General features: G+C 37.2%; 1 protein-coding gene across 2 annotated transcripts in view; it reads left to right on the top strand.

The window, feature by feature from the left end:
- The window catches only part of LOC116460897 (DNA excision repair protein ERCC-6), a 91,589-nt gene that overhangs the window by 26,644 nt on the left and 49,937 nt on the right, over window positions 1-15,008 (top strand). For both annotated transcript variants that reach the window (XM_032142213.2, XM_032142221.2), the window contains exons 6-7: window positions 7,283-7,411; window positions 12,578-12,736. In XM_032142213.2, the coding sequence (XP_031998104.1) occupies window positions 7,283-7,411; window positions 12,578-12,736 (288 nt within the window). The remainder of the gene's footprint in view (window positions 1-7,282; window positions 7,412-12,577; window positions 12,737-15,008) is intronic.

Below are 15,008 nucleotides of genomic sequence, written 5' to 3'. Positions count from 1 at the left end.
TATGTAATCTCAAAACAAAACTTGTCCAGAGCCAGCAGACTTTCCTTAAGGAGGCAGTATATAGCATAGGAGTTAGACACCACGGGCCGTGGAGTGAGTGCCAGAGCCTTGCTGAGTAGCTCTGAGGTCTTGTGTATCCACTCACCTGTAAGATGGGGATCACAGCAGTACCTTCTTCATGGGTGACGATATGTGTAAGATATTTGGCATACATCAGGCACTCAGTAAGTATTAGCTATTCTTGTTACATGCCCACTAGCTAAAAGTTACGATAAAGATTCCACCAAGGCAGTAAGATGCTTGAAATGAGGGTCTGTGAGAACCATGAAGGAGGGTGTATAATAAATACTGATACATATGAAAAGGTGACCTTTCACAAGTAAAGGCAGTTTAACAATTGATATTACAGGTTGACCATCCCTAGTCCGAGAATCCAAAATCTGAAAATTTTTTAGCAACGTGATGTCACAAGTGGAAAATTCCATATTTGACCTCATATGTTGGGTCTCAGTCAAGACACCGTCAAAACTTTGTTTCATGCACAAAATATTGTATAAAATTACCTTCAGCCTATGTGTATAAGTTATATATGAAACATAAATGAATTCGTGTTTAGTTTTGGGTCCCATCCCAACATATCTCATTGTGTATATGCAAATATTCCAAAATCCAAAACACTTCTTGTCTCAAGCATTTTGGATAAGGGCTGTTCAACCTATCATAGGCATAGTAAAATCATTAGCTGTTACAAACTTTGTTTTATTGATGTTATGCTTTTGGTACCTTTCATACTTTTTAAAAATAAGCTTAAGGCCCACTTAATGATAAAATATCTATAAAAATATAAGTACAGTATCAATATTGGGAAGAAATATAATTTTTTCTCCTTTGAACACACTAGGGGGCACTAGACATCTGTCTAGGGGACAAACCGTGCAACATGCCCCTTGGTTCTAAGTGTAGGTAGGTCAAGATTGCAGTGTTGTTTCTCACAGCTGTATTCTGAGGTAGATGTACCAGATCCTTCTCTTGTATCTCTTCTGTGTCTTCTCTTTTGGCTTGATTTCCAGCCTCCTTGCTGTCCTGGATGATAGGATGTCCTGACTGGAATGTCCTGCTGATCTTAACTGACCAGTATGGAGTGAGCTAGCATGACAGTCTTCTATGCTTGGGGGTTGAACTGAGCTCCTGCTGGCCTAAGACTGCAATAGGTGTTTTGACATTTGTTATTTTTTTATTCACATTTAACCTGCAATTAATTAAAATTTCTCAATCTTTTTGTATAATCTGCCAATTGTTATAGCATCTGAAATTTATGTAGTTTCAAAAGTATAATGTACATACGTAATTTCATTTATTCCTCATAAAAAGTCACTATTTGGCTTATTTTGTGGTGGAGGAGGCAGATTCAACAATGTTACATTATGTTTTCTAAAGTTCAGGCCTCCCCTTACCAGTTAAATGCCTGTAATGCACCTCTTTTGCCTACATGCGGTTTTCACTTCTCTGTGGTTAGGTTAAATCTGTGTCTGTTGTTGGGTTCTCCTCTAGTGGCCACCACTGGAGCCTGATAAGGGCTTTAGGAGTTAGAAAATGCCCTGATGGGTTGGGAATGGTGGCTCACGCCTGCAATCCTAGCACTTTGGAAGGCAAGGCAGGCAGATCACTTGAGGTCAGGAGTCTGAGACCAGCTTGGCCAACATGGCAAAACCCCATCTACACCAAAAAATACAAAAATTAGCTGGACATGGTGGCGCACACCTGTAGTCCTAGCTATTCTGGAGGCTGAGGCACAAGGATTGCTTGAATCTGGAAAGTGGAGGTTGCAGTGAGCCGAGATCGTGCCACTGCACTCCAGCCGAGGTGACAGAGTGAGACTTTGTCTCAAAAAAAAAAAAAAAAAGTAAAAAAGAAGATGAACAACAGACTTACTTTGTTTTATTTGGGTGCAGCTGTGACTTTTACATGTATAGATTAAAGAAAAAAATGAAAGTGGGAACATCAAAAACACTATTTCCTTCCTAGTAATGTAAATATAGTTTAAGTCTAGACTTTTTTCCCATCATAAGAATTCTTTCATAAGAAGGTGCTTCTTTTGCCCAGCCTTTCCCACCTGGTCCTGGGAAAGCTTAGGACCAAACTCAGGTCTCCTGGTTCTTTCCATCAGCTGGCATGCAGAAATCAGGCTCCTTACAGAGGAGACCTACTGGTGATAAACCCAAAAAATGGAGCTCAGATTTAAATCACTCACACAATTTTTATTTATTTACCTTTTTATTGTTCAAAATAATGAGCTTTCCTTCTCCTTATCTCTTTTTTTGTTATAAGATTCTAAATTAAGAACTTCTTTGATATTGCAGCCACCCTCGTTATAGGTCATTTTTTTGTAGTGAACCTTAACCATTTTTATCCAGTGGACAGAGCTAGGAGCAGTGCTTTAAAGTCATATGGGTAGAAGGAGTAGCAAATGCATCAAGAGGTAGGCTCTAAATGAGATAGAACAGAAAGTTTCCAGAACCCATTTCTGGATGACCCCATTTGACCATTTTCAAGCCACGCTTCTCTGTCTATGTCTTCCTTTTCCGTAACCCAATTATAAACTTCATTCATTCATTCAGCACTTACGGTCTGCCATGAGGAGGCATTATACCAGTCTCTAGTGCTATAAAAATGGCTAAGACAGTGTCTGTCCCCAAGTGGCTTCCAGTCCAGTGGAGGACACTGGTATGGATTTCACAATATGCTACACTTGATGGCCACTGTAGTAGAGATCCCAGGTGTGTCCAAGATGTCACGGGATTGGGGTGGGGCCCTTGGAAAATAGGACGCTTAAGTCTGGCTGGTCATGGGAGGTTTCTGTGAGTGGTGGTGCTGCATGAGTGAGGGTCTGAAAGGTCTGCTGAATGTGTGGATATGTGTGTTAGGGGAAGGATTTGGGGACAGTACAGGAATGCAGGTGCACAGAGATGAGGAGGCTGCATATACATGGTATGACACAGTGGTAGCTAGCTGTGTCTTTCTACTTATTTATTTTGAACATCCTTGGAATGCTGAAAATTCTTCTAAAATAAATTAACTTTAAATGGCAGCAACTAGCTTTCAGGGTTCCATTGATGAGGCACCCTAATAGGTTACAACTGGAGGAAGCATTGTTCCTGGTGTCGTTCAACTGGTTGTGCTGGGTCTGAGTTGCTTCTGACAGATGATTATTGCAGTCTCAGCCCCAGGCCCCACAGCCTGGACCAGATTCTCATTCCTACATGAATGTAGGGAAACCAGGGAGTGTTTTCTCTGTCTGCATCTGACTGGAATTGTAGGTTTATGTTTGTTCCCAGCTTCTCTTGTAATTGGCTGCCAGTGGAGTTGACAGCAGGCTGAATCTGGCAGTTGTGTGAGGAGCTAGAAACACAGCCAGTGAACACCATGCCCACCACTTCGTTTTATGTGGCTGCAGCTGTGACTATTACGTGTGTGGATTTTTTAAAATGAGAGAATAGAGAACATGAAAAAGTTATTTGTTTTCTAAAAGGGTAAATATTGGACTATTTACTGCCCCCTTCTGCTTTTTCTCAGTTAACTGATCTACTTTTTGAAATAACAGAATTTAGACATTTTGAGGTCATTTCTAATTTTTAAGATTTCAGCTCACTTGGCCCAGATTTTAATTCTTACCCACTCCCTACCAATTTTAAGTCAATCTGTATCTATTTTTGTTACTATCGTGTAAAAGACTGACATACTTAATGACAGTTTACTATTTACAAATTTGTGACAGAATTTTTAAATCGAGATATTCCAGCAGGTACCATCTGAAGACTAGGTGTCTTTACTCCTATGGTGAGCACATTATTCATAATAATTAACTGAGCATCCATTTGATGAACTATCATAGTTTCTGTTCAAGTATACATGTTCAGGTAGTTCCGTTAAACAGTCAGAGTATGTTGCAATATGCACATTGTATTGGGCCACATACATAACCTGCTTTATCTTCTTTCAGTGAACATAGTAATAGTATCTGCTGCAGGGTTGTTGTGAGGATTTCAGAAAATGTATGTGGTTTTATATAATACTATATTAGTTTATTAAGCACTTCCTAATCTAGGTTCTGTGCTAAGGTGCTTTATATGTGACACCTTATTTAATCCTTCCCAGAACCCAGTGAAGTAGGTGCTGCTGTTCTCCCCATCTCACAGTGGAGGAAACTTAGATGCTGATGAAGTTAAGTTACTTGCTGAGGGTTCATGAGCTAGTAAATGGCACCAGGATTTGACTATAGCCAGTCCGAGCTCAGACTTTTGTGCCTGGGCCTGCACTTCTGCATATGTCAAACCCAGTGTGTTTATATACAGAATCCTTTATATCTGCTGGTCAGACAGACTACTCAGCCTGCCAGACTACAGGACAGGCTGGTTAGACATGTTAAAGAGAGCCCTTAAAGTCTCTTGGCAGCGTCTGGGATGAGGAAGGCATGTTTCTGTGTATGTGCAGATGAACTTGATTCTCCCCTTTTCCCTAGTGTGCCGTGGGGTGCTTGTTGGCTCCATCTTCAGCCGTGCTGCTTCAGTGGACCCTCATCAGATGGTCAGGTCTATTTTGGCTACAAGTCACATGAGGAAGTATTGCTTATGTAACAGAAGAATCTCTTCTCCTGAGCTCTGTATGCATGTGGTTTTATAACCATGGTATTTTCTGTCTTTAATATGTGTATAATTCTACTGGGGCAATTTGTCTTCACAATGATACAAATACTTGTAGGCAATAATGATTTTCCTCACCACTTTTAGTCATCCTTTAGCCAAACTGAATAAATGTTTGGCCCTTTTCATCTTTCTTTATGAAGCGGAAGGCACTAGAATGCAATCGTTTCTGTAGTGGCTTATGTGGTTTCCTAGGTGCTGAGTTCTGTGGTGACAAGATGCCTGTATATTTTAGGAGGGAGGGAACTGAATCTTGTCGATGCAGAGTGATGTGGGAAATTTAACAGCCACAAACATTGACTGGCTAAGTCTAAGGAAATGGTCATCATATATCAATGACGTTTAAAAAGTGATACCCTGCATATAAAATATTTAATGATGTTGTGCCAAACTTCTGAAGGCAATATATTCTGGTGTTTTTATTTCTCCTTCTGTAAAATTATCTTGGAGAAATTGCAAAGTGAAGTATGTTTAAGTGGCCCTGATTCTTCTAAGGTTTATGTTATCCACAAGTTTGCTAAATACAAGTATCCTTTGTTATGCAGAAGTTTGGCTCTGCATTCATAGCTTTGATACTGAGGACTCTCTCATTATGTAAACTCCTCGATTGCTGAATTTCAGAGTGAGTAGCAAGAATTCAGATATGTGTATCAGGAGAGTGTATATATATCTGTTCGGTTTCTAAGTTTTGATAGTAAGGAATACCTATGTGCCGGGGCTTCTTGGCTTTGACATTACTGACATTTGAGACTTGATAACTTTTTACTGAGGGGTTTGGGGGCTGTCCTGTGTGGCGTAGGATGTTTAGCAGCATACCTGGACTCACCTGCAAGATGCCAGTAGTAGTATATTCTCCCGACTTCTTCCACAGTTCTAACAACCAAGAATATCTCCAGGCATTGTCAGATTATCCCAGGGTGGGGTTGAAGGGACAGAGTTGCCCCCTGTCAAGAACGATTGTTGTACACCATTGCATTTAACTAAATTTGTAAATAACATGAAACCCAGAAGACTCTTATAGCCACCTAGAGATAATTCATTTTGTCCATTGCACAGAGATAATTTTTAAGGAAAAAAATACAAATGGAGAAGAAGAGATTGCCTTTAGAAGTTAAGCACAAAAAGGACATTAAATTTTTATATGAAAAGTATCACTTATTAAACCATTGTTAGATGATAGCTGTTTCCTTAGACTTGGCCATATACTGCCTCTTCCATTTGCTGTTGTTCTCTGGAAATGACCAACAGTGCTTCATTGATCTTATTTATAGGTCCTTTACTACCGTGCAATGCAATTTCAGATCACCAGTTCTTATTGATCACAAGTAAATTTCAGCTAGCCCTTCCTTTTGTTACCTTGAAGAGCTGAAATTTTCAACAAGGCAAGAGTTTATCAGAGGATGTGCTTTAAGGTCCACCAGCAGCTACCTACATACTAGCATTGGGCTCTGTGCTGGTTTTGTAATGGATACTGGACAACACACCATACCTCTGGCCAGGCAGCATGTTTAGTATTACCCTTTCATTTTCTCTTGCCTTCCCTCAGACATTCTCTCTTACTCTTGCATAGTCAGTGGCAGATAAATGCCTTATATGTGTTGCTGCTCTTACTTGCTTCCTATGAGTTTTTTAAATTGTAGTTTGAAAACATTTCTCCATATTATTGTTTTATTCCATTTCCACCATTTTGTGAAATTCAGAGCATCAGTTGCACCATGCTGAATGAAAAAAGTCATCTTTTTATTTTGGAAGTGAATAGAATTTGAGGCTTTTTTTTTTCCCACTCACGACAACTAGGGCCCATTATAGTTATATAAATGCAAAATTAGTCTGGTTAAATGGATGCACCTTCTCCACAACCTTGGTGTATTGCTAAGACTTTCAGATATTTAGATGAAATATATTTCCTTCTGAAATATAAGTGTTCACCTTATTTTATATCTGAAAGTATCATATTACTAAATTTGTAACTTAGATTTTATTCAGTGAACACATTTTTTTGAGTGGTAGCACCATCAGTGCTTTTATATTGCTGATGCCTCTTCCCCCAGTTAGGTAATCAGTAATGTGAACCTGATTCAGTGATTTTGACCCAAAATTGGCTTTATGTTTAAGGTACTTTGTTGTTTTATGCTGTGACTATCATATCTTTAGAACAGAAATAGTAATTATAAATAAAATCTATTTTTTGTTACATAGTATTGCGGTTGTGAAGACACTCAATTATATTGAAATTTTTACTGAATCTTTTCTAGGACTAATTTCATGTCTTACGAACTAGCAGAGAAATTTTCCCTTAGGGTATGCCAGAAGAGGAGCAAGTAGTTTGGATAATGAAATGAGACCTTAAAGGAATATTTCTAGAGCAGCTATAATAATTTACATAAGAAATGAACTGAGATGGCCGGAGAAGAGAATTGTTTTTCCTCTTTGAATATCAGTGTTTTGGGTAATAATGGCAGCATTAACCTAAGAGACCATTCTAATTTGCCTATTTTTTTCTTGTACATTATCAGAAGCTATCTTTTTAAATCTGTCTTGTGATCAAAATAATGGAAATGTGATTTTTATTTTCATGGTAGGAGATGGAATAAACTGAGACTGCAGGACAAAGAGAAATGTCTGAAGCTGGAGGACGATTCTGAGGAAAGTGATGCTGAATTTGACGAAGGTTTTAAAGTGCCAGGTTTTCTGTTCAAAAAGCTTTTTAAGTATGTACCATATGTTCTTTCCTTTCTATTTGCTATCAAGCCATTATGTACAAATTAACATTTTAGGAATTACATAGTAGTTACCTGTGGGCCTTGAAGGTACTTGCAGCAATTTATTGCAAAAACAGATACTGTCAAATGAAATTATAGCCACGTGCTGTTCATTAAAATTGGATGATAATAAATTGACTAAAGTGTGCATTGGGTATGTTTGTAAACTGATGAATCTATATGGACCTCTCTCAGCAGACTAAAAGCAACACATTTAAAAGCCATCTATGTTGAATAATTTTTTTGTTCTTAGTAATTTTAAGGTGCCAAACTCCTAATTTCTTAAATCAGATTAATAGAGTTGCATATTAAAATCAATATTGGGAAGGATTTTTTTCTTCTATGTGGAAATAAAAAATTTTTGAGATATTTTGAGTGTCTTATATTGTACCTGAGGGTATAATATTTTTGAGCTGACCAAATGTGCATCTAAATATTTTATGTAGGATGTCATTCTAATGTCAAAAGAGAAGATATGGGCAACACCTTGACGATTAAGTTGCTATTTGAAGCCAGGTTTCATGTGTAAGTGGCCAAGCATTGGAGATGATCGGATGTGCCTGATAGATGTGTGCATGTTGTCTCTAAGGGCTGGCCAGTCTCCCGTGATGAATGTAAATACTGTGGAACATTTTCAGTCTCGTCACTCCTGGGATTTACTTAACAAGATACTTTAGGAAGGCTTCTTAGATGCATATAGGAAGTTAAACCATTACATAGCTTCTTTCTGTCTCTTTCGTACAATCAATTTGTAGTTGGGAGCAGGATGCAAAGTTCTTTCTTCGAGATGATTAAGTTTAAGTCTCCTTTATAGATTCAGCTGTCAGCCATGCCCTAAACTTGTGGAAGAAGTTTACTTAAAAACAGCATGCTCTTCAAAGAGCTTATATTATAGTTTTAATTTTTCTCTCCATTGGGGTAGTGGAGAGTGAAGAGTAGTTATTTTATCCCACTAAACATTATAGAAAGCCAAACTCTAAAGATGTGAAGTGACTTGATGTGATTGCTTTAATTGGACAGAGGAACAGCCGTGTAGAAGTTGAAATCTGAATCTGTAGTAATATATGCAGAGGTGGTTGCTTTGTTTATTGCTTCTCCCAAATGAAAATTAACTACGGAAAGGTAAATAAAGGCCACTTTTATTGGCAACTCTTTTTGTTTTCTCTAAAGTGATTGTTTGTTAAGAAACAAGCCAAATACCATCAGTGTTGTACTAGCAAAAGGAATACCCAAATTATAGATTAAATTGATTTAAAAAAGACAGGATCCTTCCGTGTATGTGTAGTAAGTGATTTGGCAAATATCCTCAAGGATCAAGTTGAGTCTGCATTTTTGTATAAATGTCAGATTTTCTGGCAAAGATATTTCACAATTAATAGAACTAAACTTTGCTTACTAAAAGTATTTAGGATTCAGTGTATTGACAAAACTCTATAGTAGTTAATATAAATAATATTTGTGTTTTAAAAATTAGTCTTAATTGCACATTCCTGGAAGTATTGTGTTTTTTTAATCTCTGCAAAAACAGGATTTTAAATATTTTATAAATGTCATAAAACTTCGGTTCATTTTCTTTTGCTGTATGAAAAAAATTAATAGGATTGATAGAGTCTCCATTTTTCTTTTACGATTACGTTTTAGTGGGGCCAATTTAATTTTAAACTGTAGATAACATGTTTTTACTGTATTTGCTGCATTCTGTAGAATTGAATTGACAGGGTATAGAGTTGTACACAAGGGAGTCAGAAGGTACAATTAGCCATTTAAGTACATTTTCTGCAAGATAATGTTTAACTTTTAAATTTCTGTTTTGAAAGTTTGCCCAGCAAGTACATTTGTCTATCTAATTTAGCAGTCAAATGACAAACTTCAATCTTTTGACCTTACTTTCAGCCACACTAGTAAATGCAATCTTGGGTTAGTGTGGCAATGCCAATGTACACCAATTATCTGTGGTCACATTGTGATGCCTCAGTCTTAAGGGATAGCAGAATAAATTTTTTTATGTTGTATATTCGTAAAAATCTTTAACTGTCCCTAAAGAGTAATTTTTAATGCTTTTCAAAAATTTTGAAAACTAGATTCTATAATATGTTATTTAAACTATGTAATTGATTTACACTGTTTATTATTAGGAAGGTAAAGCAATAAAACCAAAGTCAGTTAGTGGCACAGCTGAAGCCTGAGCTCAGGCCCCTTATTCCTCATCTAGCAATACCAGCTATGTATACTATCTACCAGCTGTGTGGCTAGTGCTTTTAATCTGCAAGTGAATTTCCTTTAAATACCATCTGAGGGCCTTCATGTGTTGTGTGGAAAGAAAGAGCCACTCTTTGCTATCTTTGTAACTATCCCTAGTTGTTGGGGATCCTGCTAGAGATATGACTTACATGCGGCCTAGTAAGATTTTTTTAAATGTCATTTTCTTAGTGCTGTTCATCTTCTTGTAAACACACTCACATGCTGTTTGAAAGCCCTCGAAGATTAGATTTGTAGATGAGGAAACACCCAGCACATTGTATGCTGCCTTTCCTGGGCCACACAGAATCTAGTTGTCTTAACCCCCTCTCAGGTTCCTTCTGGGATCCTATGCTGTTTACCATTCCTTTAATAATTTCTCAACTGCTCCTCTCCACACTCTCCCTACTTTAATTAAGTTGATGAGCCCCAAGCAAAAAGAGTTGTTGGACCCATGTAGGATGGAGGCAGTGTGGTGTAGGAGTAATACACTAGAATAATCACTGGGAGATTTTGTTCCCCGACTGGAGGAGCTGGTCCCATGGTTGTTCTGTATCTCAGTAAAAAGAGGTCAACTGACTAGAATTTAGTGATTCTGGAAACTAATTGCACATCAGTTTTTTTTGAGAGCTTTTTGCAGTATGTCTTTTTTAAAAGTTGAGATTATTCTAGTGTAGCCAGTTCATGAACCAGCTTTTGTTCTAAATGAGGGTTTCTCGACCTTGACACAATTGACACTTAGGGCTAAATAATTTGTTGCTGTGGGGACTGTCCTGTGCAGTATCAGATATTGAACAGCTTCTCTGGCCTCTACTATTGCACTTCTCTGGTTGTAACAAAAATGTCTTTAGACATTGCCAGATGTCCCATAGGGAGAAGAATTACCCCTGGCTGAGAACTATTGGTCTAGATCATTTCCAGAATCACTTTGGAAACATACAATTCTGGATTTCAGCTATGGCTTGCTCATTTTTTTCTAGCGATGTGACCTTTGGCAAGTTACTTAACCATTCTGAGCTTTTGTTTCCTAATTATAAAGTGTGCTGATAATCTCCTTTGTGCATGTTGATTGTGAAGCTGTGTCCAAACCACCTGGCCTGGTGCCTCCTCAGCAGTTGGCTCCTTAAGTAGTAGCCATTATTCTCTGATTACATACCACATATTTTCAGAATTTGTCCTTCTTCCCAAATTAAATGATCTAGTATCTGTACTACACTTCATCATGTTTTGATTTTTAGTTCTTTTCTCCAAGGTGCATATCCAGTGTGTGTATTATATTTAGCAAACTTAATAAGCAGCAAAATTCTCATTCAGAGTTTTCCTTATGTAATAGGTAATAATGGAACAGCTAGAGTCAAACTTCTAGAATTGCTTTGCAAAATACTGGGAGAAAGTTAATTATGACATATTTACAGAGAGGAGATTAAATAAAACCAGTTAAATGAGCTGAAGTCCAAAATGAGATTTTAGGTAGACATACCTATAGGTACCAGATAGTAAATATTTGGGCAGCAAAACAACAAAACCATCTTCTTTTAAGGTGGGTAGCCCATTAGCCTTGATATTTTCTTTGAAAAAAAAAAAATCCCTTATCTTTCATCATCTTTTTATGTATTTATTAGAGATGGGGTCTCACTCTGTTGCCCAGTTTGGAATCCGGTGGTGCAATCATGGTTCATTGCAGCCTCAACCTCCATGGCTCAAGCAATCCTCTCACCTTAGCCTCCCAAGTAGCTGGGACTACAGGCACGTGCCACCACTCCCGGCTAAATTTTTTTTTTTTTTCCTTGTAGAGATGAGGTCTCACTATGTTGCCCATGCTGGTCTTGAACTCCTGGGCTTAAGTGATGCTCCTGTCTCGGCTTCCCAAAGTGCTGGGATTTACAGGCATGAGCCACGTCATCTAACCTATCATCTTTTAATTCAAGTGGTTTTTGCTTTAGATTTTGTAACTTGGGATATAATCTTCATACCATTCCCTGTTGTTAAGTGTTTCTTCCACTCTCCGAAAATTTTTTTATATTTTTCCTTTGTTAACTTTAGGTTATAGATTAAACATATCATTGATGGAGAAAGAAAAATATCAACTTCTATTTTTTGCAGGGGGAGGGGTTAAGGTTAAATTATTTCTCCTTGACCCGTATTCCTTATTTAAAATCTTAATAGCTATGATCTTTTTGTACCTATGGTAAACTCCCTGAATCAATTTCTGCTTTGAAATATTAAAAAGACCTTTTGTATTGTTGAGTCTTTAAACTGTTCTTTTTTGCATCTGCTAGTAATATGATAGAATCATCTGTTATGTCCTAATTTTGAGAGCAGCCCTATTGTTCAGACTTGTTTATGGCCTTAAAATTTAATTTTTTCTATTAAAAGATAATATGATTACCAAGTGACTTTTCAACAGTATAAGCTGTAGGTTGTGGTGTTCTCTGTCCTGCTTTTTTGATGCTATTCAGATTGAAAAAATAAACATTAGTGCCCCTTTTTTGTAGAAAAATTAATGGAACTTTATGTATGAAAAATATTTGGGAATTTTTTCCCCAGAAAGTGAGTAAAAAATAGTAAGTTTATGCTTGTTTAGCAAGCTATTTCTAATGTTGAAAAGAAAGGAAATAGTCTCTAATTACCCCATCTATCAGTTTAATTAGAAATGTGTTAATGTTTTGTAAAGAAAAATTTGTGATTTTTATGCCTAGGTGATCAAAAATGTATGACCTTATAAATATAATACTCATGTAAAACACACATCCCGCATGTTTCTCTGACTGGTACTAGAACCTAGTCAAATGATTAATTCATGAGTACTTTCTGTTATGATCTGTATTATCCACCATTTGCCATTTTCTCTTTTCTTGTTGGTGTTTGTTGTTGTAGGTACCAGCAGACAGGTGTTAGGTGGCTGTGGGAATTGCACTGCCAGCAGGCAGGAGGAATTCTGGGAGATGAAATGGGATTGGGCAAGACCATCCAGATAATTGCCTTCTTGGCAGGTCTGAGCTACAGCAAGATCAGGACTCGTGGTTCAAATTACAGGCAAGTGCTCCTCTGCAGACTGTCAGTCTGTGGAGCTCAATTAATATTTCATCAGATGTATTGCTGTGGAGGAGGGTCTTGTGAATTATTGATGACATTTCAATTACAATATTCCTTTAATTCTTTTAGTGGGGGACATCAAAGGAAAAATTTTACGAGACAATGGAGCTGTAGGGCAGGAGAAATTAAACATGTAACACTTTTAATGAATTCCAGGCATTGATGCTTCATTTTGCAGATGAGCCCCACTAGATATTTTGGGTCAATATGATGTCTAAGGTTAGCTTCTACAAATGGATTGTTTACAAACTCAATTATGTTAATATCAATAGTTTACACAATATGGAATTTTAAATTAGACATAATACCTTTAGTTCCATTTATTAAATTTTACATTAAAATATTTGTTCTGGCAGGAGACCAGGTGAGCATTACAGTAAGCACAAAGTCTATTCATGGGGAGAGTTGGAGCTTTGAAGAAGCCATTCTCCCTAATTTCCTTTATAATGTGTGTGCATGATAGCATTTCTAGATAGCTTGCTCTCTCTTTTGTTTTTGAATGAAGTTGCTTGTCTGATCCCTGTGCTTTCTGCCCTTCCCAATCTATGAACTTTATGTAATAAATTCTAAGGCCAAAACCTAAGCGATTACCTAAAATGGTAGAAAACTATGTTTAGATGTTAATCTTTATTCTCTTTAGAAATTTAAATAATTAAGGCTTTTGTATTCCAGAAGAATAAGCATTTAATCTATTTGATATGGTAGGACTGAAATACTTTATTTTGAAAGAAAGTACTATGAGCACTTCCATATTTAAACTGTAAATTGACTTTATAGAAATTGGTATTGGTAAAAATATTGGTAGGTAAATTATGTAGGATATTTCATCATATTGAACCCAGATAAGTCCAAGCTCCTTGTGTTTCAGTAGGCTTATGTAAAGAGTAAGAGCAAGGTAGTTGCTAGAGGGGTGTGCCCAGGAAACCTCAGACACTCCCTACATATGATTTGGAGATAACCTTTACAGTAGTGTCAGTGTGCCTGAAGTCAGCAACTGCCGAAAGTTCTTCCTACTCTCCAGCTCATCAGCAGTGAAATGCTCAGTAGAGAGCCAAATATGAACCATAAACTGAGTCAAGATCATGTTTCTTTAGTCTCCAGAGTTTAGTGTTTTATTTCTTACTCTTTCGTTAAGTTAGCAGATCAATACTTCTGTGAGGAGTGTTTGGAGTTTTAGAATATTTTAGAATGCCAGTTGGATTTATATAGATGTAGGAAGGGGAAGAAAACACTTGGAGATTTTTAAATGCTAAACCTGTTGTTGTTGTTACAAGGAAGTTATATTGAAGCAGGGTTTTTTTTTTCAAATATGAGAATTCTATTACATTTTGCTTGGAAGCATGTGAAAACATTCCAGACCAAAGGAAAAGTTGAAGTTCCAAGTGGGCATTTAGTGTTGTCTTATCTATGACTGTTTTTTTAATATGGTTTTTCTGTTTCCAATAAAATGCTTTTTCTGTTTCAAATAAGCTCTTTGATTGGCTTGTTTTCTGCAACTCTGTTGGGTGTTTTTGGTAACTAGACTACCCCAAACTCCTCCAAATGGTTTCTAGGACTCTTTCTTTCCTTAAATGGTTTCTGGGATTTTCTTATTTCTCATTTCTTTTCTTTGCTTCCCTTCCTATTATCATCACACTTATGTGGAGTCTAATGCTCAGGTCCCAGGAAACCTAAAGTCATCCCTGCACTGTGGTTTTGATCTAAAAATTAAAACATGCTCTCGGGTGGTGACAATCCTACTAAGAATGAAGTCAAGGCTAATAATGAACAGCAGCTGTAATCAATTAACTATCAATGCTGATATCCTCTTCTCTATAATGAAATAATGTGGCATATTGGACTACATCCCAGATTGTCTTTATTAAGATGGTATTGGTGGAAGTGGCTTGCAAGAATGTGGTGCTGCACCACAAACACCTGGGCTCCTCATGAATGCAAGTTTACAGAGGAGTGTGGTCCCCTCTGCTCATATGTACTAGGGCGGACTGGACCACATCTTCCTAACAACTTTATAACACATCCTCCTCTGGAACCAGATGAAATTGGGAGTTCTCTATATTTATGTCTTACAGAAAAATAGCTCTTAAGGTCAAATGAAGTTCTGTGTGAGCTGTTATTGCCTCATTGGCTATGTATATTTCCTGTGAACTCTTACAAACTGTAGAGGGGCCCTAATTTGAGATGGTTTTGGTGTTGTAATTTTAAGGACCAT

This window comes from Hylobates moloch, unplaced genomic scaffold (genome assembly GCF_009828535.3).
Source record: "Hylobates moloch isolate HMO894 unplaced genomic scaffold, HMol_V3 SCAFFOLD_3, whole genome shotgun sequence".
NCBI lineage: Eukaryota > Metazoa > Chordata > Mammalia > Primates > Hylobatidae > Hylobates > Hylobates moloch.
The sequence above is the reverse complement of the archived record's forward strand: the minus strand, read 5'-3'. Positions and strand labels throughout refer to the sequence as shown.